Source organism: Physella acuta, unplaced genomic scaffold (assembly GCF_028476545.2).
Source record: "Physella acuta isolate Inbredline_101_S28 unplaced genomic scaffold, ASM2847654v3 ptg000199l, whole genome shotgun sequence".
Lineage (NCBI taxonomy): Eukaryota > Metazoa > Mollusca > Gastropoda > Physidae > Physella > Physella acuta.
The window spans coordinates 460477-488178 of NW_026731718.1; the positions used below are offsets into that span (position 1 = coordinate 460477).

General features: G+C 37.3%; 1 protein-coding gene across 1 annotated transcript; it reads left to right on the top strand.

Annotated features, from left to right (window-relative positions):
• On the top strand, positions 1–27702 carry LOC131937065 (uncharacterized). The gene is made up of 18 exons (XM_059294251.1): positions 1–136; positions 2904–3008; positions 4115–4206; positions 8008–8093; positions 10148–10306; positions 10906–10998; positions 11241–11293; positions 11624–11707; positions 12475–12656; positions 15710–15843; positions 16339–16431; positions 16954–17180; positions 19115–19252; positions 22996–23148; positions 24473–24670; positions 26420–26587; positions 27297–27491; positions 27572–27702. The coding sequence occupies exons 1-18, from the start codon at positions 79–81 to the stop codon at positions 27679–27681; spliced, it is 2328 nt and encodes a 775-aa protein (XP_059150234.1). The 5' UTR covers positions 1–78; the 3' UTR covers positions 27682–27702.

A 27702-nucleotide genomic window follows, 5' to 3' on the forward strand; every position in this document is an offset into this window, starting at 1 on the left:
TCGTTCCTTGGGGTTGCCTTAACAATCAACAATTCTGCCTACGACTTTGTTGAAATGGGACATCCTTAACAAATACACATGGATTACATCATATTGTGTCTGCTGATAGCAGCCATACTCCCCACGTGTAAAGCCGGTGGGTTATATAACATTTATCCAAAGCAATTTCTTTCCTTGTTTTCAGGTTTGACAAAGTTTAGCTCTGTGTGTTTAACGTTTAGAAAAGAGCGGAAGTTGATCTTTCAACGTCACTCATTAGTGTAATAGTCTACAGAAATAAAGATCTAGATCTAGAATCTAGATCTAGATCTAGATCTATCTTGATTGTTTAAAAAATTGTTTAAAACAATAGTCTTGAATACGAATGCTCTTACCGATACAAAAAGTGTAATTGTTCTATTAGATGTAATACTTATTGATAGATCTAGTAATTAATAGTCATTAGTAAGAAAAAAAATATAGACAAACACATGTATACTTAAAGAAAGATAATGGGTCATGATACGGAAATAAATTGCAATAAGATTACTAGCAAACAGAGGCGTAGCTACCCCAGCTCGGCGCCCGGGGCGAAATTTTAATTTGCGTCCTACCCCCACCCCCTTCCCCGCCAGGATAACCTTGCCAATACTAACACCTTTGTTTGTATCCAAAATATCGCCAAATATGGGCTACTACTGTCTGTGATAAAGGGATGGGGTGGTCGAGTGGTAGAGTGTTTGACTGCTAACATATCGCCAAATATGGGCTACTACTGTCTGTGATAAAGGGATGGGGTGGTCGAGTGGTAGAGTGTTTGACTGCTAACATGAAAGTCTCTAGTTCGGATCACGGGCTCGTGTCAATAGTGCGGCTTTGATTCCATCCAGCTCACATATGTACCTGACTTATGTTAGTGTAAACGGGAAAATAAAGGCGGCCGACCACAATATCGCTTCATAGGAAACAAGTTGGAGGTAAGGTACGCACCCGATGTTCAGGTGTTAACAGAGGTCACGGTTCTCGTGAACGTCGAGGTTGCTATCTACAAGCTTAGAACAAAACATGGCCTTTTCAAATCACTGTATGCTAGAAGTGAGTTTTATTCATTTCTGCGAGAACAACTGCTCACAGTGCAGTACATGGGCACTAAGGAAAGGTCACTACGAACTAATCACTGACCAACGATGAAAGCTCTCTGACTGATCAAGCATAAACAACCAAAAGTGCAATGCGGTTTTACAGAAGGTGCAATAACTAATCATATGATGGTGATTACAAGCAAGACGTTCAGGTTAACGACAAAGCCTACGATGGCGGCGACGACAACGACGACGATAAAGATAACAATAACGATAAAGATGATAACTGAAACACGGAAACTGGAACATTGATCGTAATGGCACTAACTCTTATGACGCTGGTACTGACACTTATGACACTCACTGACACTTATGACGCTGGTACTGACACTTATGACACTGGTACTGACACTAATGACACTGGTACTGACACTAATGACACTCGTTTTGTGACTGGTACTAACACTTTTGACACTAGCACTGACACTTATGACTGACACTTATGACACTAGTACTGACACTTTTGACACTGGTACTCACACTAATAACACTAGCGTTGACACTTTTGACTGACACTTATGACAGTGGTACTGACACTTATGGCACTGGTACTGACACTTATGACACTGGTACTGACACTTATGACACTAGCATTGACACTGGTTCTGACACTTATGACACTGGTACTGACACTTATGACACTAGCATTGACACTGGTACTGACACTTATGGCACTGGTACTGACACTTATGACACTAGTATTGACACTGGTTCTGACACTTATGACACTGGTACTGACACTTATGACATTATTTGGACACTGGTACTGACACTTATGAAACTAGCATTGACACTGGTACTGACACTTATGACACTGGTACTGACACTTATGACATTATTTAGACACTGATACTGACACTTATGACACTAGCATTGACACTGGTACTGACATTTATGACACTGGTACTGACATTTATGACACTGGTATTGACACTGGTACTGACTTATTACACTAACACTAACATTTATGACGCTGGTACTGACACTTATGACGCTGGTTCTGACACTAATGACACTGGTACTGACTCGATTGACAATAGCACTGACAATAGCACTGACAATTATGACTGACACTCATTTCACTGGTACTGACACTTATGGTACTAGCACTGACACTTATGACACTGGTTCTGACACGTATGACACTAGCATTGACACTGGTACTGACATTTATGACACTGGTACTGACACTTATGACACTGGTACTGACACACTAGCACTGTCACTTATGACTGACACTTATGACACTGGAACTGACACTTATGTCACTGGTACTGACACTTATGACACTAACACTGACATTTATGACGCTGGTACTGACACTTATGACGTTGGTACTGACACTTATGACGTTGGTACTGACACTTATGACACTGGTACTGACACTTATGACACTGGTACTGACACACTAGCACTGTCACTTATGACTGACACTTATGACACTGGAACTGACACTTATGTCACTGGTACTGACACTTATGACACTAACACTGACATTTATGACGCTGGTACTGACACTTATGACGTTGGTACTGACACTTATGACGTTGGTACTGACACTTATGACGTTGGTACTGACACTTATGACGCTGGTACTGACACTTATGACGCTGGTACTGACACTTATGACGCTGGTACTGACACTTATGACGTTGGTACTGACACTTATGACGCTGTTTCTGACACTGATTACATGAGCACTGACATTGAGTTTAACGTCTACTTCTGCTTTAACCTTAACCATAACCTAAAAAAGAATTAGCCATTTGAATAACTTCACAGACTGCCCTGGTGGATATTTCGGCGTTGGATGCACACAGACCTGCAAATGTCTTTACGAATTCGAATGTCTAGCAGACGGCACATGTCCCGATCGATTCAAGAATGGTAATTTTGTAATGATAGTTTGAGATTGTTTAGCTTCTGGTCTATGTGTGTGTGTGTGTGTGTGCGTCCGTGTTTGTGTGTGTGTGTGTGCGTGCTAGTGTGTGTGTGCTGTTATAATTTTTTAGTATTACTAGCTATCGTTAACTATTTCTATACAAAAAAAAAATTGTGTGTATGGTTGTGTAGCGTGTGTGGGAGGTTCAGTGAGTCTGTGTGTTTGTCCTTTATGCATTACTACACTTTTCATCCAATACATATCAAACTTTTGAAAGCTGTTGAGAACACTGGCGTGAAGTTTTTTGCGATAAACATATTTAAATGCGGCGGCGTCTCAGCAGTTAGGTGCGGTTTGGTGCCAGCATTACACAGCAGCAATCTTAGCAATCTGCTGCTTGTTAGCACCATGGGGTCAAACGCTCCATTTGATTCTCTGGTCAATGGCGGGCGTATGCCCCGGTGAGAACCGGAAACTTACGACATGTTGTTTTTTTTTTAAATTGCGCCCTATGGATAACTGTTGGCTGCTATAAGCGTTGACTTATTCGAACCAGACGAGTAGTCGTTTGACCTTGATAGCCCCTTATCCCCCATGAGCGCTATTGCGCTTACATTCAGTTAAACAGCGCCCAAAGAGCTACTAAAATCGATGACTAAATCGAACAATGTGCGTCCTTCGGGATTGCAGCGGTCCTATGATATTCTGCCTCTACAATCGATGACGTAACCGAACCAGGGGCCGCTCCCTAGAGAGCCTCTGACACCTACAAAGTAGTGCTCTATTTCACTGTTACGTAAAAGGATTAACGTACACTTAGTACATTCATACATCACTCCCTAGATAGACAGAATTGTACTGTGGGAAAACCCGCTCCTTAACTACTATGATCGAAGAAATATATGCCGGCTTTGTTTATATTAAAATAACTCTTGTTTAAAAACCGTGTCGCCGGTCTAAAAATAGATGATAATAATATGAAATGCTTCGCCACTCTGGTGCGTAGAACTAGCGCGCAGCAACGCGCGACGGTATACTAGCAGTTTAATAAAATATTAGAGAAGCCTATCACGAAGGGAATTCTATCTAAATTCTTTTATTTTAAATAAAGGCGCTCAGTTCTATTTCTTTGTGGAGAGTCAGACTTCACACGGAGTAACCTTTGATGCTTACCTCGTGTCACCCGTTGAAGGGCAAGTTACGGTAAGTTCAATACGTGCAGTAACTCGTGCGCTAGAATTGTGTGTTGTCCTTTTTTTACAAATGTAATACATTTAATGCATCACTCGCTCGAGACTGTTTGATTTGCTTGTCTTGTCTTTATATTTGAAGTAATAGCTTCTTCTGCAGTGTTTGCTTAGAGTAATCCAATATCAGAGGCGTAGCGACCCTTCCCGGCGCCCGGGGACAAACTTTTCGATTTGCACCCTCCCCCTCGAGATTTCGATTAGCCCCCCCCCCCCTTCTCAAACTTTCCATTTGCACCCCCCCCCCCTCAAACTTTCGATTTGCACCCCCCTCAACCTTTCAATTTATTTTTCCAACCCATTTTGGCGCCCCCCGCCCCCCCTCGCTACGCTACTGTCCAATATCAAAGATTACTTTTTTAAAAATAGTTTTACGTTTCGTGGCATCAATAGCATTTCACTAAGAAGAAAATAACATTTGAAATGGGCGGTCTGCTGAATATATTTTGGCGATCTACTAGTGACTTTATTTTAGCGATCTACGGATGGCAATATTAGGGCGATCTATGGATGGTAATATTAGAGCGATCTACTAGTGACTAAATTTGCTTTCTTTTAATTAAAGCTCTAACCCAGTGGTTCCCAACCTTTTTCGAGTAACGACCCCCTTTTATAAAAAGTAAGTGACCCGCGACCCCCATAGAATTAAAAAGCCGAAATTAGTATGGAAATTAATAAGCACTAAAATAAGATTTTCTAGTAGACTTTCAATATGAACTACTCTTGATAACTGTTTTAATAGCATGAGTAAAATTGCATACTATTCACTAAACCTTCGTGGTTAAGTTTTTAATTTTAAAATTTTTTTGTTAACGCCAACCTATGTCATTATAATTATCTTAATTTTGTTTTTAATAGAAGAATAGTGTTGAAAATATATTCTCGAAAAGTCAATCAATTTTACGTTTGGGTATGAATGGTGAATACCTACTACACCAAAATTGTGCCTGCAGTTTTTCATCTTACTCGAAATCATTCTGCAAATCAAAGAATTCATCTTGTCCGTCAATGCAGATTCTTCTTTTTTCAGCTCAGAGAAATAGCGATGCAGTTCGTTTTCAAGAGATTCAAGATGCCGAGAAATCGCTTCTTTCAAAAGTTTAATTATCTCACAATCAGATTCATCTACCACACAGCAGAGTTTCTCAAATTTACAATATTTCCACGATTTGGTTTCTTTACCGATTTTGCAGCTGTGATAAAAATGCCCCGAGATTATCATGGAAAGTTATAATATTCGTTCATTTTCCTTGAGGCTTAAGGTTAAGCTTATGTTGATGTTCGAACACATCTGCTAGGTATGATACTCTCTCCAACCAAAAAGTCTTCTTTCCTTTGCACTCCCCAATAACAATTTGATTTCAGATTTCAATTCAAAAACACAATTTACAACATTTCGTTTGACAACCAGCGTACTGTAGTGTAGAAGAGCAGAACCTCGTGATCTATATTAACGTTTTTGCTCAGTTATTTGAAGGCTCCAGATTTTATATAATTTACGACTTATACTAGCAATGGACTCTTGATGTCGATTGGATAGGGCAGTGGTTAGGGAGCTAAATCTTTTCTGTTTTCTGAAAGCCCGATTTTGAGCTAAACATAGATGGCGCACCATCCGTACGAACCCCCACAGCCGTTCTAACACATTTTAATCATCCAGTTTTTAAAAAAGGTATTTATTTTCTCCATGCTATCTTCACAAAATAGCAACTCTTTTATCTTTGCTATCATCCGCATGAATATAGACACAGACCAGCAACTGCGAACACAAACTCACGTATGTTGATTTATCAACTTGAAAAGCAAACAATGGTGAAATCTTAATTTCAATAAAAATGTGTTATTTAACATTTACGTACATGCAGCGTTTGATGAGATTTTCTCCTATTTTTTTTTTTTTTTTTTTTTTTGCTTGGCATTTTCTATCGCGACTTTATTTGATGCTTGCACTAATGCTGGTGAAAACTTCCTGTTCGATCAAGTTTCTGGCGTTTGCAACTAGCTTCTTACCGACGAAAGAACTCCATATATTTTTTGGTGTGTTCCGAATGACTCGTCTCAAATGGCGTTTTAGTTTTGAGGATTTCATAGATTCGTGACTGAGAACAACTTTGTACAGTGCGCTTTGTTTCTTCTCTATTACATTTCCAGTGATGTTAATGAAGTCGAATTTCAAAAATTCTTCTAAATATTTATATTTTGTTTCAAATTACTAAAGTTTAGTATACCAGTTGGCGACCCCCCAGAAAGACCTTCGCGACCCCCAGGGGGGTCGGGACCCCCAGATTGGGAACCCGTGCTCTAACCGCTCTTAAGACGTTTCATATATTTAGCGAAAAGTCTAAACATCGTAAAACTTAATTTAAAAAATAAATAAATAAAAACGGATTGTCCATTCATTGCTACCAGAGTTTCTTTCATGCATCTCTTCGTGTAGAATCGCCCCCACCCCCTCAAAGCACGTGTCTACACCCCCCCCCCCCCCCAGCCTACCAACGAAATAGAATTTACATAGGAAAAAATGAAAATGTATAAATTTATCAGTATGCATCCTCCCCTCACCCCTCCACAAAAATCAATCCGTCCCCTCTCGTGAAAGTTTCAAGTACCCCACTGAGAAAAGGTCTGAAAGAAACACTCACTGTTACTCATCCTCGCAAAAAACAAAAATGACAAATTCACCCGCCTCCTTTATGTTTGTTAGAGTTTTCAAAACAAAAAATTGATATTACAATTCAATTAACTTTTAATATACATCACATTAAAACATTATTAAATATAAAAGTGTGACGTCACGCTCTTTCACCCCCCCCCCCACTACCCTAAGTTCACACATTTTAAAAGTTCTGAACTTTAATTCGTTCCAATAAGTTGAATAAAAGAGTTGGTTAAAAATATAACTCACATTTCAGACATTGAATTTTCCAGACATCCTTTGAAATTAAACCTTTTGATATATTAAACTTCAGTGATCATGCAGTGTTTCTTACTATATGCAGGGCACCCATAACTACTCCACAAACTACATTTTATCATTATTGGCTGCTTATAATATTTATACAATTATTTTTTTCTTAAATCCCAAATTCTTTCTTCTTCTTCTTCGTTCTTAATTATTAGTGTTGAAGGGGATCGAGATTTATCTGGCAGTGGGTTTGAACTCGAGACTTTGTTCGAATTTATCAACCATGAGCTTTTTGCCGACTCGACCACGCCTCCAACACGATTAAGCGTTACGTGTCAACTGGTTATGCGCCATTGAGGCCATTGACTCCGATTTCAGCCTGCTTTTCTTTTTGGATTTGCTTCCATAGCTTTTGTCCAACCAAGAACAAACTACAAGGCAGCAGAAGAGTGGCTATCCCCAGCTAACGAGCCTCATCTGCCCGAGGGTTCGAACTCGAGACTTTACGGTTTAGCAAACATGAGATTTACCGACTCGACCACGCCAAATTGATTTAGGCTCAAAAAAATGACCTTCTATTTTTCTTTAAACTTTAATTACACATTTGCATTTCTATTTTTAAAAATAAAATTGTTATGAGACGTTGTATATTATATATGAGTAAACCATCTTAAATGAATAAAAGTACACGTCAGAAAGAAGTATAACTACTGCAAATCATTATCAGTCCTCACAAGCTGAGGATTAAAACTGTAATACTAAAGCGAACAAGGCAAGGCAAACATACGCTATAAATTACATGCGAAAAAAAAATTGTTAAAAACCGATAATCTGTGTCTGGTGTTTTAACAGCTAAAGACCTACAAAGATCAGCAGCTTGATGCCACCAGGAGTGTCAGACTACAGCGGCAGGTTACCAAACAAGAGGCACTGCGCAGGTAAAAAAATGTTGTCGTGTACTTACAGTTGCAGTTGTTGTTGTCGTTTACTTACAGTTGCAGTTGTTGTTGTCGTTTACTTACAGTTGCAGTTGTTGTTGTCGTGTACTTAAACTTGCAGCTGTTGTTGTCGTTTACTTACACTTGTATTTGTTGTTGTTGTGTACTTACAGTTGCAGTTGTTGATGTCGTTTACTTACACTTGTAGTTGTTGTTGTCGTGAACTTACAGTTGCAGTTGTTGTTGTCGTTTACTTACACTTGTATTTGTTGTTGTTGTGTACTTACAGTTGCAGTTGTTGTTGTCGTTTACTTACACTTGTAGTTGTTGTTGTCGTGAACTTACAGTTGCAGTTGTTGTTGTCGTGTACTTACACTTGCAGATGTTGTCATGTATTTACACTTGCAGTTGTTGTTGTCGTTTACTTACACTTGCAGTTGTTGTTGTCGTGTTCTTACTTGCAGTTGTTGTTGTTGTGTACTTAAACTTGCAGCTGTTGTTGTCGTTTACTTACACTTGTAGTTGTTGTTGTCGTGTACTTACTTGTAGTTGTTGTTGTCGTGTATTTACACTTGCAGTAGTTGTTGTGTATTTACACTTGCAGTAGTTGACGTGTTCTTACAGTTGCAGTTGTTGTTATCGTGTACTTACAGTTGCAGTTGTTGTTGTCGTATACTTACAGTTGCAGTTGTTTTGTACTTACAGATGCAGTTGTTGTTGTCGTGTATTTACACTTGCAGTAGTTGCTGTCGTTTACTTAAACTTGCAGTTGTTGTTGTCGTTTATTTACACTTGCAGTAGTTGTCGTGTACTTACAGTTGCAGTTGTTGTTGTCGTGTATTTACAGTTGCAGTTGTTTTGTACTTATAGATGCAGTTGTTGTTGTCGTGTATTTACACTTGCAGTAATTGGTGTCGTTTACTTAAACTTGCAGTTGTTGTTGTCGTGTATTTACACTTGCAGTAGTTGTCGTGTGCTTACAGTTGCAGTAGGGCTTGTACTTGGTCACCAACTTCTCGCTCTCTTACTTGCCAGCTAATATGTTGCAAACCAGATAGTAATATATTTTTATTAAATCGTTAAAAATGAGTAAATAGAAAAGTTAGTTCCGTTATAAAAATGTTATTAAAAACCGTAAACAATTGTAAAAATTGACAAAAACATTAAATCTAGCTGAAAATATAAGCTACGCTAAACTGTGATTTTCTTTTTAGAGAAACGTTCATGTTATTATTTATTAGAATCCGTAACAAGTTATCTTAGATGCAATTGTAATATTAATTTAATATTAATAACTTAGGGCTTAAAGTATTTAATTTGATTCTATTATTAGTAAAATTGTTGTATTTTGAGTATTCTTTGTATTTTAAAATCTTGAAGGGAGGCCTAGAAAAAAAAAGCCGCCATGTTTCTGTTATCAATGGGAATCATGTTAACAACAAGTAATTTAACTCGAAATTTATATCTTTCTCTGGCTAGCGAGATATCGAATTACGGTAGAGAACGAACTTACAAGTCGTAATGCTTTTAGAATATATCTATGTATTGTAGTTTATATTATTTTAGAAATTATAAACATTAAGAAAAGTAAAGAAAGACCTAGTAATATAGGGCAGAAGTAGAGTTCATTTGTTTATTGGTCTAAAGTCTAAGCTTATGACAAGGCGATTGCTAGTATTTAGTGATATAGTTTTTTTTTTTTTATAATTACATTATCAATCTAGCAAAAGCCTTTAGTTAGATCAACAATTGAATATTCTTGCATTGTCATTCATAACCTCCCACTGTTCCAAATTTCAGCCACTTGAGCAGTGGGGTGTGTTAAATCAATATTCCAAAATTAGCAAAACAACACATTCTTAGTGAACGTTATACAAGCCTTGAAATAGTTTAGTAAAAGTAAAGTTATCTAAAAGGAAAACTCTTCACCCGTTAATGTCTTTTAATTTTATGAACACGGTGACGTATTATGTATGAACTCCTATGGACAAATTTGTACGTGTTTATAATTTGCTACTATGTAATGATAACGTGCTCTATATGTTGATTTTCAGAGGAAATGAGTTCGCGAATGGGTATGTCTATCACTTTAGTGCTACTGAAATCGAGTTCCTGGTCAAGGTTTTCTTAACAGACAAACGTAATGTGATTCAGCTACTGCGTCTGTTTGAAGTCAAAACCTGGAACCGGCACTACCACATTTTGGTCACTCGGTAAGTTGCGCCTCTGGTGTTGGGGTACGTCATCACGAAACGCCCCCACTTCTTGTGGCTACTTTCTTCTTCTTCTTCGTTCTATATTTAGTATTGGAAGTGATCCCCGGTCGAATTAGATGTTTAAAAACAGAATTCGAGGATCACAGACTTTGAAGAACAGGGCCTATTTTTGTGATTGAGTCCCCTGAGGGTTTAAGTTGCCTTGCGCTAAGAGCAATAAGGTTAAACCAAAATTCTATGTTGACGGAAATTACGAAATATTGTTTTAGTGTTATGCTTGCTTTTGTTTATTTGGATGTATTGGTTTTATAATTTAACGAGGATCCATTGCAGATTTTGTTGTATGCGAAGTGTACGGTAATACTTTTTAAATTATCATCATAAAATTACTTTATACACACATAAAAAAAAAACTTTGTACATATACCCCATTTTAATACTTAAGAAAAATTTCATAAAAATAATATCATAAAATTCCAAAATTACACACATATCGTAAAGTGATAAAATATCTCAATTCAACGCTTTATACAACTGTGTACACTTAGTAAATATGTATCCCTTAATATTAGCTTTCTTTGTTATCCTTGTGCCAGCGGCCACCGAGGGGCATTGGTTATGAGCGTAACGAGTTCAAACGTTACATACAGCCCATCATTGAGATTCAACGATGTGATTGAGCTGCCTGGGTAATATGAAACGTTAATTTTTCTTTTCTATGATACGTGCTGTGTTCTCGGCTGTTAGCAACCCGACTATCCTACTTCCATCTTAAGACTTCCTCTACCGTACACGTGTAGCTGTTGTGAATATTTTAAATCAAATTGTTTGCTTAATGTGGCACAAATCTATTAACTAGCAAAATAAATATTTCTTTTCTCTGTGTACATTGATGTATTAAAAATAAAATTAAATGTGGTGTTCTTTCTAGCCTGAAGCCCCACCGTATAACATTTCAGTGGACCCATTTAAGTGCATTGAGAGGTAAGAAACAAAGAGCTTCGAGGCCATGCAGATAATAACAATGACTAAAGAGCTCGAGAAAGAATAGCCTTAATCTTAATCCAAGCAGTAACATATAAATATAAGGGAATACATTGATAAAGACGTAACCAGTACAGTATTTATAAAAATAAATAACAATTCTTAAACGCGCTACAAAGAAATTTATTTTTTTATAAATTTAACTTGCATTGTTTCGATTTACGTTTGTACAGTTCATTTTCTCGAATAACGACTGTATTAGTAGTTACAGATCTTGGTATAGTGATATATGCCTGCTCTAATTATTTTTTTCTAATTTTCTGCCTCTAGGAGGCTGCATCATGTCATCAAGCCCCTTGAGTGTAATTATGCTTGGGAGTAATAGCACAATGGTTAAAAACTTCGTTGCAAGTGGTATGATTTCAATTATTTTTTGACTTCGTGTTAAAAATATATGTGTCTGCCTCTCTTCTTCTTCTTAGTTAATTGTAATGATGGGGGGGGGGGGGCGGTCCAATCCAGAGTTCCACATGTTTTTCCTTTTGAATTTGCTTACGTAATCTTTATCCAACTAAGAACAAACTACAAGGCAGCAGTTTTATATCCTAGATGGGTTGCTGTCCCCAGCTATCGAGCCTCATCTACCCGAGGGTTAGAACCTAGGGACTTTTAGGTTTGGCAGACATGTGCTTTAGTGGCCCTACCACACTGACCCACCTAACAGTTGTAGATAAACTTTTTTTTTTAAATAGATAAATATAATAACGCTTAAACAGTAAGTTCTTCGATTTGAGCAGAACTAACTCCCGCTAGTTCTATAGTTTGAAAAAAAGGGAAGCAGACTTTCGATCCTGTTGGGGCAGGTGAAGTAGAGTTTGTCTGTTTTATTATCTTGACTAACGAAGAGATTGTCTGGTCAGCACAAGATCCCGCCGCCTTACTATCCCCAACATGACAATTTTCGGGGGGGGGGGGCGGACACTGTCAAAAGTATATATTTTCTATATAAATTCCATTTCGTTCGGGGGATGGTAGACTTTCTTCGGGGGGGGGGGGGATGGCAGTGCCCCCCCCCCCCCGAAGAGGGGCCTGGAAGAAACACTGTGTTGAAGCTAAATCTGAACGGGCTATTTGTTCGTTTTTTTTATTTTAAATGGGATTGAATATTTTTCTTTCTATAGAAACGATGATGCCAGTCAATATGTTCGGGTTTTCCTGGTTTCCGTTCTATAGCGAAGGAACATTCGAAAGCATGTTTTATTACGTGCTTCCGGGATTCTCCGAAACTTTCTTCACATTGAGAGCCAATTCACTTTCTGTTAAGAGAGCAAGATACACCAGCCGCCAGGCTTACTATGAAAGGGTAAGCGTATCGTTTACCTTGTTTAAGATTCCAATAGGCTCTCTATAAAAAGGTAAGCGTATCGTTAACCTTGTTTAAGGTAAGCGTATCGTTAACCTTGTTTAAGATTCCAATAGGCTCTCTATGAAAAGGTAAGCGTATCGTTAACCTTGTTTAAGATTCCAATAGGCTCTCTGTGAAAAGGTAAGCGTATCGTTTATCTTGTTTAAGATTCCAATAGGCTCTCTATGAAAAGGTAAGCGCATCGTTAACCTTGTTTAAGATTCCAATAGGCTCTCTATGAAAAGGTAAGCGTATCGTTAACCTTGTTTAAGATTCCAATAGGCTCTCTATGAAAAGGTAAGCGCATCGTTAACCTTGTTTAAGATTCCAATAGGCTCTCTATGAAAAGGTAAGCGTATCGTTAACCTTGTTTAAGATTCCAATAGGCTTTCTATGAAAAGGTAAGCGTATCGTTTATCTTGTTTAAGATTCCAATAGGCTCTCTATGAAAAGGTAAGCGCATCGTTAACCTTGTTTAAGATTCCAATAGGCTCTCTATGAAAAGGTAAGCGTATCGTTAACCTTGTTTAAGATTCCAATAGGCTTTCTATGAAAAGGTAAGCGTATCGTTTATCTTGTTTAAGATTCCAATAGGCTCTCTATGAAAAGGTAAGCGCATCGTTAACCTTGTTTAAGATTCCAATAGGCTCTCTATGAAAAGGTAAGCGTATCGTTTACCTTGTTTAAGATTCCAATAGGCTCTCTATGAAAAGGTAAGCATATCGTTTACCTTGTTTAAGATTCCAATAGGCTCTCTATGAAAAGGTAAGCGTATCGTTAACCTTGTTTAAGATTCCAATAGGCTTTCTATGAAAAGGTAAGCGCATCGTTAACCTTGTTTAAGATTCCAATAGGCTCTCTATAAAAAGGTAAGCGCATCGTTAACCTTGTTTAAGATTCCAATAGGCTCTCTATGAAAAGGTAAGCGTATCGTTTACCTTGTTTAAGATTCCAATAGGCTCTCTATAAAAAGGTAAGCGCATCGTTTACCTTGTTTAAGATTCCAATAGGCAGAGCCCATTAACATTATATTGCTCTTGTGTACAGAAACTGAAGGAGCTACCTCAACATAAGTGTATATCGAGGTGGGAAAAAATAATGGTAGTTGTGTGTTTAATAACAGCGTACCCGTCATGCGTTGCTGCAATATGGTCCTGTAATAAACATTGTATAAGGGTTTCATCAAATTGTAACCGATTGTCTATATTTCTAATTGTCCTAATTGTTGGTGTACGGGTTTTTTCACCGCCGAGACGTATCAGGCGTGCTGAGGGAACAATTAGTATAAGTCAATCACCATCCGTAAAAGTAAGATAAAACACCCCTGGACGACCGCCCTTGTATCAAGGGTGTGGGGGTGCGTTCTCGGGAGCCACCGGTTACACTACCAAAAAGCGCAGGGTGCGACCCTTGGTTCGGCATAGTCATCAAACGTATCGGTCAAACCTGCCGTTAGAATAAGATGCTTTTTAAAACGAATTTAGGTTAAATAGTGCTCAAAGGGAATTTCTGGCCACTCACATTCACACGATTTATTTATAGATTTTAGTAGCCCACCGTATTTTAGTGAAGGGCGCTCTTTAAAACGAAAGTAGGCGCCATAGAACTCACGTGTGAGACAGCGGCAAACTAGGTCATAATACAGCCGGGCAGCGGGCGCACGCTTGATTGGATTTAGTCAACGATTAGTGTAGCTATTGTGTACATAGTGTATATTACTATTAAAACTATCAACGGCGTGATAGCGCTCATAGTGAAGACTGGGCGCCCTGAAGCCTAAAAACGAAATGGAGATAGTGAATGCGCCTGTTGCAGTTCGACCATTGCTCGAAGTAGTACCACTAACCAGCTGTGAAGGATGCCCACTCTATGGGTCTCAGATATTAAGGTAACCTCTAGAGAACTTTAGGCGCTACTGTCGGAGCAACGCCCCTACGAAGTTTATCCCAGAAACATACCTTTTCAGGAATTTCTCAGTAAATTCCAAAATAGCGATTTGATGAACGGTGTAGCATTTCACCAGACTCCAACAAAAAGACACCTATACATATATATTCGTATATATAAGTATATGAAGTGAGGAAAAATGCCTTTTGTGCACCTGGCAGTCCACGAGGCAGACGAAGTAGAGTTTATCTATTTCAGTGACTTTTGCCTTAATTCAGCTGAATACAGCGCTGTGGACTCGGACGTATGAAGGATTAAAGCCCGTGTTCTGAACTCGAGATTTTCGAGTTGGCAGCCACCTCACCACGCCATCCCACTCTTCGAGTTGGCAGCCACCTCACCACGCCATCCCACTCTTCGAGTTGGCAACCACCTCACCACGCCATCCCACTCTTCGAGTTTGCAACCACCTCACTACCCCATCCCACTCTTCGAGTTAACAACCACCACACCAGTCACCACATCCCACTCTTTGAGTTGGCAACCACCTCACCACGCCATCCCACTCTTCGAGTTTGCAACCACCTCACTACCCCATCCCACTCTTCGAGTTAACAACCACCACACCAGTCACCACATCCCACTCTTTGAGTTGGCAACCACCTCACTACCCCATCCCACTCTTCGAGTTGGCAACCACCTCACTACCCCATCCCACTCTTCGAGTTAACAACCACCACACCAGTCACGACATCCCACTCTTTGAGTTGGCAACAACCTCACTACCCCATCCCACTCTTCGAGTTGACAACCACCTCACTACCCCATCCCACTCTTCGAGTTGGCAACCACCTCACCACGCCATCCCACTCTTCGAGTTGGCAACCACCTCACTACCCCATCCCACTCTTCGAGTTAACAACCACCACACCAGTCACCCCATCCCACTCTTTGAGTTGGCAACCACCTCACCACGCCATCCCAGTATTGAAAAAATCATTCAATCATATAAGCCAAGTTAATTTCTATATTTGCGCCTAACGTATACGTAAAAGTTATGTTCTTTTGTAAGTAAACAATCAGAACAAAGCTAACAGAGTCATGAATGTTATTGTATTCTTCAGGTGACGTATGACAAAGCGTTAACTTCGGTGCATGCGAGTCCCAACCCTGGTATGGTATCCCTATTGTTCGGCCCGAACGAAAACGTTGTCACACTCTCTTGTGCCAAATTTCTCCATTACAGATACCATTTCGTGTATGTGTTTTTTTTTTTTAAATATAAATTTACATTTATTGACATGTCGTTATGTTTATATTTCTTGCAAAATATAAATAATTCTATTTATTTCTATACAAAAAAAATTTACTATGCGTAGTAACAATATTATTTGTTTTAAATAGTAATATAGAATAGTGTAGTAATAATACATTTTGTACTTTTATACAGTTTAACCAGACATGAACATAAATTGTATTTATAGTAATGTATAGTAATTAAAAGGAGAAAATAAAAAGGCATAAGCACTGCCAACAGTGTATTGCACTTTGGTTTTTAAATTTAAATATTCTTATATAAACATATCACCATATGGACCTCTTATAATCAATCATCATTATCACCAAAACAAACAAGTGTTTATTTATTATTAAATGTATCGATATTTTAATAGATTTGGCAATGTTTTAATACATTTTAAGCCAAATTTTAAGGTTTGAACAAATTGGTAATTTGCATTTTGAACCGTTTCAGCGTTCCGGTCGTAGATATTCCCAATTTTGAACAAATGATGATGATTATGTCCGAGGATTTAGAGAACTTTCGTATCAACAATTACACCTTGACGTAAGTAAATCATATTAACATAGTAACTGTTACTGATGGCGGTATTAGTGAACTCTGATTGTAAAGCACCGAGAAAAATCGTGGCGCACATATTCTAATCGACTTTCGACGCATCCACTTAATCAGTGGCGTACACACACAGTGTGTGTAGGGGAGGAAGGCCCCACCCCATTACAAGTTGTCTCACATTAAGCTACGTCAGCACGCGGCGATGGGGACCCGGTTTATATATTTTTTTAAGTCAATTTCTTTATCACGTACTGTCTAACTTTAATCTTGAATCGTGACATTGAGTGTTTGTAAGTATACACTAGTTACATACGTTATATATATATATATATATATATATATATATATATATATATATATATATATATACATTACTTCCAACGATCAATACCCACCTACACCACTATAAAAATTCTGTACCAGTCACCGCCTTCAATTAGCTAATTTATAGCTATGAGATAATCATTACCGAGGTAAAGTAAACCATTGAGTTCAATTATTTTTCATCTGCAGTCGCTTTGCAATGAGAGGTACCGTCTCGGCTACTTTAAAATATGCTGCCTTTGTTATCAACCCCACCGATAACTTCATCATTTCGCGTAGTGGACGAGTCTTCGGTTGTTATCTGTATGGAAGAATCAGGAATGTTCTAAGCTTTGGGTACATCCATGGCGTGCCGGAACCGTATGATTTCAAAGATGCTACAGCTCAGCCAATGACCACCGTCCGGCCAATTAAAGGTAAAACAAATTATGTCCCTTCACGTTGTTTTTTTATTGTGTTAGTTTATTTTATTCAGTAAAACTCGAGATATATAAGGTAATTACGTTTATCATTACTTAATAGATATATAGGTTAATTTTTCTGAATATATCAAAATAGATATATAGGTTAATTATTCTTAATATCTCAAAATAGATATACAGATTAATTATTTTTAATATCTCAAAATAAATGTATTTATTTTTTATACATTTTCTTAAAAAAATGCTTAATAAGTAGGTTATAAATAATATTTTATATTCCTCCCACTAAGAAATCAAACTTAAAAACCTTGTATTATGATTGGTAAATCTAAGAACAAACGAAAACACGAACTGCCGAGAAACATAGCCCGAATTGTATTTGCTCCTTACAGTCTAGCCTAGAAGTCATCAGATGTAGATCTAATGTAAAAGCTGATCTTGTCTTTGAGCCGAGGTGTGAAGAAAAAAAAACTTTTTTTTAATTTAAAAAAAAAAACGATTTTCAAATACTAAAGATTTTTAAAATACAATGGTATGAAGGGATCAGAAGAGGGTATAGAGGAGAATACTGGGGAAGAAAACTAGCGATGGTGCTGTCATATTCTGAGGAAGAATACCAAGAACAGAAGTCCGAGTTGAACCATTTGGAGGTACGACGTAATGAACGACCCACGTAGTGGACGACCCACGCAGTGGACGACCCCCGCAGTGGACGACCCACGCAGTGGACGATCCACGCAATGGACGACCCACGTAATGGACGATCCACGCAGTGCACGACCCACGCAGTGCACGACCCACGCAGTGGACGAACCACGCAGTGGACGAAACACGAAAACATAGGGACGTAGTGTTATGGGGGAGACCGAAAAACTAAACAAAATAAACCGGGAGTGATCTCCCCTAAACTTTCTCGAATATTCTTCTATAAAACAACAGGGGATGGGAACTCGGGATATAGTTATGATTTTTAATCAATTTTAAATACATAAACTTTTAAAAATAAAATAGAATCTCATAGAAAAAAGTATTGCACATCAAGCGAACGCCGAATAAAGATGTTCATAATGGTGCGCAATATTATTAGTACTTTATAAATTTAGATGCGTTTTTGAGAAATCGGAAATAGCGTAAATTAGTACTTCCCGTCAACGGAAATTACTCAAAATTTAACAGAAGGTAGAGAATTAGATCTTTTACTTACATGTGAAATTTCATTTATCTATCTGAAATAGTACTCAAGTTATAGGCTTTTGAAAAATTCAAAGTAGGAAAAGTACCACTTCCGGTTATCGGAAATCGCTTAAAAGTTGATACGGATCTACGATTTTGATAAAATACTTATATATGAAATTTCATCAACCTAGCTGTAACGGTACTCAAGTTATCGTGTTTACACACGGACACACAGACAGACAGACAGACACACAGACAGACACACAGGCATACGGACAAGATTGCAAAATTATGTTTTTCCGTATCAGTGAGGTGTAAAACGTCGAGATTTGTAAAAATCTCGATTTTTTTTTTGCACGATTACAATACTTTCTCTATACTACGTATATACGAGAAAGTAAAAATTGACAGGAGATTAATAAGCGGAGAGCTTGAACGGATTAAAGTTTGTCCCCGAGGAATCAGTTTTAATGAGACTATTACTGTAAGGTAGACAACTTTCATTATAGGGATGCATTTAGAAAACCCCTAATAGCTCACCACCCGCCTGCAGGCTAACTAGTGTGTAGCATTCATCAGAGCTGATGTATCGATGGAAAGAATTGGTTAACAGCAGCTGACAAATTACATATGGGAATAATTTTAGTGTCTTTATGTCAACTTAATGTTTAACCGGCTCTTTATTTTTTAAGCAACGGAAAAGCTATAAAAACACATTCTTAATGATAAAATACCACTTTAATATTCCACAGACTGTGATGATCTGTTTTACGGAGATGGGTGTAAAACTAAGTGTAACTGTCCACATACGAATGTATGTTTCCAGGATGGCAGATGTCCACTTCAATGCCCAGCAGGCTCACATTCGATGACCTTTTGCAAAGACGAACGTATTTACCTTTCATTGTGTTTATATATATATATATATATATATATATATATATATATATATATATATATATATATATATATATATATATATATATATATATATATATATATATCTAGATATATAAAAAGCAATGTATGTGTGTCTGTGTATCTGTCTGTGTGTCTTTTATGCATTACCACACCTCTTATCACATCGCCGTGAAACTTTGGGAAATTGTTGAGAATATTCCTGGGGAGGTTCTGGCGAAAAAAAATTTCAAATTCGCAGGGGTGGCGCCCCGGCAGGGCGCGATTTGTTTTTCTCTATGTACGGTATATAAAATAAAAGTCTATTTTGATTTCACACTGTTCATCCGATAGGCATGAAACTTTGGGGAGTTGATTAGAACACTCTAGGGAAGGGTTCTGTACAAAAATCATTTTTAATTTCGCAAGGGCGGCGCCAATGGGAGGGTGCGATTTTTCTCTATATACGATATATAAAAATAATAACAGTGAATTGCCGTAACACCGTTCACGATCGTCATGAAACTTTAGGAAGTTGTTGAAAATATTCCTGGGGAGGTTTCCGCGAAAAAAAAATTCAAATTCGCAGGGGTGGCGCCCCGGCAGGGCGCGATTTGTTTTTTTCTCTATATACGGTATATAAAAAATAAGAGTCGATTGCAGATTCACACTGTTTATCCAATCGCTGTCAAACTTTGGAGAGTTGATTAGAGCAATTCAAGGAAGGGTTCTGTAAAAAAATCATTTTTAATTTCGCAAGGGCGGCGCCACGGGAGGGTGCGATTTTCCTCTATATACTGTATATAAAAATAATTAAAGTGAATTGCAGTGACACCGTTCACACAATCGCAATGAAACTTTGGGAAGATGTTAAGAATATTCCTGGGGAGGTTTCTGCTTAAAATACATTTTCAAATTCGCAGGGGTGGCGCTCATGTAGGGCGCGATTTGTTTTTTTTTTCAATATACGGTATATAAAATAAAAGTCGATTTTGGTTTGGCATCGTTCATCCGATAGCCATGAGACTTTGGGGAGTTCATTATACCACCCTTGGGAAGGGTTCTGTAAAAAATAGTTTTTAATTTCGCAAGGGCGGCGCCACGGGAGGATCCGATTTTTCTCTATATACGGTATATAAAAATAATAAAAGTAAATTGCAATAACACCGTTCATCCGATAGGCATGAAACTTTGGGGAGTTCATTATAAAACTCTGCGGAAGGGTTCTGTGAAAAATCATTTTTAATTTCGCAAGGGCGGCACCACGGGAGGGTGCGATTTTTCTCTATATACGGTATATAAAAATAAAAGTCGATTTTGGTGTGGCACGGTTATCCGATAGCCATGAGACTTTGGGGGAGTTGATTGGGACACTCCAGGGAAGGTTTCTGTAAAAAAATATTTTTTTTTTTATTTCGCAAGGGCGGCGCCACGGAATTGTGGGATTTTTCTCAATATACGGCATATAAAAATAAAAGTCGATTTTGGTTTGACACCATTTCTCTGATCGCCATCAAACTTTGGGGAGTTGATTTGAACAATTCAGGGAAGGGTTCTGTAAAAAAAAAATCCTTTTTTAATTTCGCAAGGGCGGCGCCACGGGAGGCTGCGATTTTTCTCTATATACGGTTTATAAAAATAAAAGTCTATTTAGATTTCACACCGTTCATCCGTGTACCATGAAACTTTGGGAGATGATTAGATCACTCAATGGTAGGGTTCTGCAAAAAAAAATATGTTTTAATATTGCAAGGGCGGCGCCCCGGGGGGGGGGGGGGGCGATTTTTTTCTCTATACACGGTATATAAAAAATAAAACTCGGATGCGGTTCATCCGAGTGCCATGAAACTTTAGGGAATAGATGAGAATATTCCCGAGAATATTTCTGAGAGAAAGAAAACTAAAGTTTCTTATGGGCGGCGCCATATAGGGTACAACTTTCGTCAATACACGGTTTGGCGCCCAGAGTTTTAGAGCGACTGTGTTGGCACTTGGCATCCGTTAATCGAGCGTCCTGCATAGCGAGTAAGGGGTACTACAATATTCAGCGGTAAAACTACAACAGGCTTCTAAAAATAACTTTGTAACGCTAGGAAATCCTTCTGTACAGTTTCGTCACCTTGCGAAAGATAAAAAAAAAAACTTTGAATATGAGGGTCGTCCACTGCGTGGGTCGTCCACTGCGTGGGTCGTCCACTGCGTGGGTCGTCCATTACGTGGGTCGTCCATGGCGTGGGTCGTCCACTGCGTGGGTCGTCCACTGCGTGGGTCGTCCATTACGTGGGTCGTCCATTACGTGGGTCGTCCATTACGTGGGTCGTCCATTACGTGGGTCGTCCATGGCGTGGGTCGTCCACTGCGTGGGTCGTCCACTGCGTGGGTCGTCCATTACGTGGGTCGTCCATGGCGTGGGTCGTCCATTACGTGGGTCGTCCATTACGTGGGTCGTCCATGGCGTGGGTCGTCCACTGCGTGGGTCGTCCACTGCGTGGGTCGTCCATTACGTGGGTCGTCCATGGCGTGGGTCGTCCATTACGTGGGTCGTCCATGGCGTGGGTCGTCCACTGCGTGGGTCGTCCACTGCGTGGGTCGTCCATTACGTGGGTCGTCCATTACGTGGGTCGTCCATGGCGTGGGTCGTCCATTACGTGGGTCGTCCATGGCGTGGGTCGTCCACTGCGTGGGTCGTCCATTACGTGGGTCGTCCATGGCGTGGGTCGTCCATTACGTGGGTCGTCCACTGCGTGGATCGTCCACTACGAAACTGGATTTTTTTTACGAACAAAAAGAAACATCCCTGTTAATAATTTAATTTAACCTTGGTTAATTTTTTTGATTATATAATAAAACGTATTACATGACCCTCAGCGGCCCATGCGAGCCTTTCGGAGCCGAAACTGAAATTTTTGTTTGCAGCCAATTCGCACCCTACCAGGGCGCCGGTGGACACGCCTGATTCAATTTAGTGAGCGCTTGTAACGCCCCACCCTATCCATTGTCTATCACACTGTTTAGACCGAACGTATTCTCCATAGCGCTCACGGGATAGATTAGGGCGCCAAATCGCAGCCTGCCGGGGGGGGGGGGGGCGCCCATGCAAAATTAAATCCCCCTCCAACCATCACCCACCCCCTCTCCTACCTCAGGAACCTTCTCGGGAGTATTTATCAACTCCCCAAAGTTTTATGGCACCCCGATATACTGTGTCGTACAGCAATCGTCTTTAATTTGTATAAGCCGTTTGTAGAGAAAAACCGCACCCTCCCGTGGTGCCGCCTTGCAAAATTATTTTTTTTTTCAGAACCCTTCCAGGTAATGTTCAAATGAACTCCCTAAAGTCTCATGGCTATCGGATGAACTGTGTCAAAGCCAAATCGACTTTTATTTTTATATACCATTATAAAAAAAAACTATATATATATATATATATATATATATATATATATATATATGTGTGTGTGTTTGTATGTGTGTCTATGTATGTGTGTGTGTGCATGTGTGTATGTGTATGTATTGCGTATGAAAAGGGATAGGCAAATTTATATACATATGTAGATGCTTATGGCTATGCGTGCCTTTGTTTATCTGGGTACATTTTGTTTTCTATGTCCCTGGTAATAATGATGTTTCTGGGTAGATCTAGGTGTATTTTAAATCCATGTTAAACATTGAACTGCTTTTACGATAGAATTTACGATAGAATTTTATTGATCGATTTGTATTCTTTCTGTGACAGACAGAATTGATTACTTTCCCGCATCAATTTCACCCCGAGCTCTTGCTGATAAGGATGACAAAACGTGCGCACTTCCTAACAATAATCAAGTGGATATAAACTTAGTTCAGGAAACTTACTTAGCTGGAGTCTCAATCGTCTTAGAAGTAGCTGGTATGTTTTGTAAATTATTTGAGAAATGAAAGTCTTGCCAGCACATGATAGTTGTGAATGTAAATTATATTTAAAGTGGCATAATTAAAATTTAAAATAAGCGAAATGTTGAATCTACTTAATATAGTTTGCTGGCAATTCTTTTTGGTAGACAAATATGATGTATCTCTATGATTTGATGGCAATTATTTTCTGTAGGCGAATATGATGTATCTCTATGATTTGATGGCAATTATTTTCTGTAGGCGAATATGATGTATCTCTATGATTTGATGGCAATTATTTTCTGTAGGCGAATATGATGTATCTCTATGATTTGATGGCAATTATTTTCTGTAGGCGAATATGATGTATCTCTATGATTTGATGGCAATTATTTTCTGTAGGCGAATATGATGTATCTCTATGATTTGATGGCAATTATTTTCTGTAGGCGAATATGATGTATCTCTATGATTTGATGGCAATTATTTTCTGTAGGCGAATATGATGTATCTCTATGATTTGATGGCAATTATTTTCTGTAGGCGAATATGATGTATCTCTATAATTTGATGGAAATTATTTTCTGTAGGCGAATATGATGTATCTCTATAATTTGATGGCAATTATTTTCTCTAGACGAATACGATGTATCTCTATAATTTGATGGAAATTATTTTCTGTCGGCGAATATGATATATCTCTATAATTTGATGGAAATTATTTTCTGTAGGCGAATATGATGTATCTCTATAATTTGATGGCAATTATTTTCTCTAGACGAATACGATGTATCTCTATAATTTGATGGCAACTATTTTCTCAGACGAATACGATGTATCTCTATAATTTGATGGAAATTATTTTCTGTAGGAGAATATGATGTATCTCTATGATTTGATGGCAATTATTTTCTGTAGGCGAATATGATGTATCTCTATGATTTGATGGCAATTATTTTCTGTAGGCGAATATGATGTATCTCTATAATTTGATGGAAATTATTTTCTGTAGGCGAATATGATGTATCTCTATAATTTGATGGCAATTATTTTCTCTAGACGAATACGATGTATCTCTATAATTTGATGGAAATTATTTTCTGTCGGCGAATATGATGTATCTCTATAATTTGATGGAAATTATTTTCTGTAGGCGAATATGATGTATCTCTATAATTTGATGGCAATTATTTTCTCTAGACGAATACGATGTATCTCTATAATTTGATGGCAACTATTTTCTCAGACGAATACGATGTATCTCTATAATTTGATGGAAATTATTTTCTGTCGGCGAATATGATGTATCTCTTTAATTTGCTGGCAATTATTTTCTCTAGACGAATATGATTCATCACTATACGATGTTGACAACTGCGCAACAACGCCAGGAATACCCATACCGTTGACTCATAGAGTGGGCATTCCAGAAATCTCCAAAGAAATCACTTTAAGATTTGTCGAGATGCAGATTGTGAAATGTTTGAGAATAAAAATTGGAGGGAAGATACAAATATGTGAAGTTAAGATCCACGGAGGTAAGTACACATTTTGTGTGTGAAGTCTTGCACGTTTTAACTCAGTGCATTAGATTGAGGAGTGTGAAACAGTGGAATACTAATCAATCCAAACACATCTTACCAGCGATAAAAAAGAACAGAATAATTAAAATAATTAATTTCATATATAAAATAATTTACAAAAACAAGTAGATTTAGAATACGTGTAAGTCTATGCAGTCGTATAAGATTAGGTTACGTTACATTTATCTATAATCTACGCATGAACTTGCACATAAACACGTATATGTACGTGTAGATCTATACGCATATATATATAGGGATATAAATATATAGGGATATATATATAAGGATATAATTATAGGGATATATATATATATATATATTTATATATATATATATATATATATATATATATATATATATATATATATATATATATATATATATATACTAGCGTCTAGCGTCCCGGCCAGGCCCTGCTCTGGCTTCTGTGAAAAACCTTTCTGTTAAAGACCATTACCTGTTTGTTTAGTAATCATCATAAACCCGGCATTGCCCACCCAAACCACAACCAACCAAAACCAAAACAACAAATCGCAAACATAACGCTAACACAATTACAAATACAAACGAAAACAAAAACCTAACAACAAACACAACCAAAAACACCAATACAAACACAAAGAAAAAACAAACAATAAAGCAAATGAAAACAAAAACCTAAAAACAAACCCAACCACAACCACAAACACCAATACGAACACAAAGAAAAAAACAAACGAAAAAGCAAACGAAAACAATTCAAATCCAACCGCAAAACCAACCACAAACACAAACCCAAAGAAAAAAATAAACGAAAAAGCAAACGAAAACAAACCAAATCCAAACGCAAAACCAAACACAAACACAAACCCAAAGAAAAAAAAACGAAAAAGCAAACGAAAACAAACCAAATCCAAACGCAAAACCAACCAAAAACACAAATACAAACCCAAACAAAAAAACACAAACAAAAACGAAAAAAGAAAGAACAAAAACGAACCAAATCAAAACGCAACAACTAACGCAAACCCACCTAAACACAAAGAAAACACTAACGCGAACATAAACGCCCGGGGCGGAATCACCTGTTTTAGCTTAATGAACGACTATAGTACCCCAACTTATTCATAGTCTTTTGCACTCACTTAAACGAACGCGCCTGTTTCAATTTAATGAACAATTTTAATACTCCAAGCTTATCCGTAAAATACCTACAACATTTGCACTTGATCAATCCCCGCTAATTATGTAATTATTTTTTTCCCAACACCAAAACAAAGTAATTAAAAAGAAAATTCTTTACACAAATGCAATGGTTTTATAAAGGGAAGTAATTGTGTTTTCCTAATTTATCAAAGGGAAGTAAGTGCTATAGGACTAAATAAAGACATAATTAGAATTTTTGTAAAAAAAAACTTGTGTTTAATGAACATGCCGACAATTATTACTATAATTTGAAAAATGAAAATTATTTCCCAACACTTTCAATAGTAATTTTTTAACTCATAAATTTAGACAAATGCGCACGATGATTGTCTAACACTTAAATCCATCCAAGACCAACGACAAACATATGCGTTACATACAGAACTGAGCTTTATATTATATATATATATATATATATATATATATATATATATATATATATATGTATATATATATGTATATATATATATATATATATGTATATATATTATATAATCGTAATATCTTAAATTTTAGGTCGCAGTCTTCTTTATAAAGACGCCGATATCGGAACACCAGAGAGCACTTCTTTAATCAGCACCGTAGATGAAATCAACAAATGTATATCAAACACGCCACAGAACAACTATCAAATCACTTTAAAATCGGAAACTTTGGTCACTTCCATAGCATTTTATACTATAGGTATCTCATCAATTTTAGCTTATCTTTTAATTTATTTATATTGGCCTTTGAACCTCTAATATATATATATATATATATATATATATATATATATATATATATATATATATATATATATATATATATATATATATATATATATATATATATATATATATATATATATATATATATATATATATATATATATATATATATATATATATATATATATATATATATATATGTATAGGCCCACAAACTGGTTCCCCTAATGAGAATCAGGTACCCATTTTAGCTGGGTTAACTCAGGGACTTTCTGCGATCACGAGACCACATTTTATTTTCACCACGTTTTCTCGAATTAAAGCTTTTGTACTAGCAATAGAAGTTGCATTCGACTTTTTAAACAGCTTGTACAAAACTGTTTACAAACTTCGAGATGCAGTTTAATATTGTTTATTTTTTCGGGTACATTCAAATGATGGTCCAAATGTATCGATTTAATGTGCAAACCCGCTTTTCCGTTATTCCATATATATATATATATATATATATATATATATATATATATATATATATATATATATATATATATATATATATATATATATATATATATATATATATATATATATATATATATATATAAAATATATATATATATACACACTATGCTGTATATTTACCATTAGGAAACATGGTCACCATAATATTTGTAAATGTTCAGATCCAAATTCACACCCCCGAATAGCAGTGGTTGTCTGCGTGGATAACGACAATCGGCTGGTTTACCACAAGGCACTCAGTACCAACAATGGAGGTCCCACTTTCTTTAATTTAAATCTAAACGTAAAGAAAATTTACTTTGAGGTAGTCGACAAGTCCTTCCATCCATGCGAAGTGCAAGTTTTCGGAGAAAACCGTAAGTCAGTCGCACGCTGTTTTTTTTTTCTGGTTTAGGGATTGACTAAAAGACTAATTCATTCATTCCATTATATTCAGTCGCAACAATCTCAATGTATTCTACCAACTTCCAAGAAAAGAAAAAAGGAGAAGGTGCACATGTTGTAACTGGCGTGCTACTCTACCTCCTGTTAACTTCTTTCATTTAAGGCTGAACTATTTATTTCAAA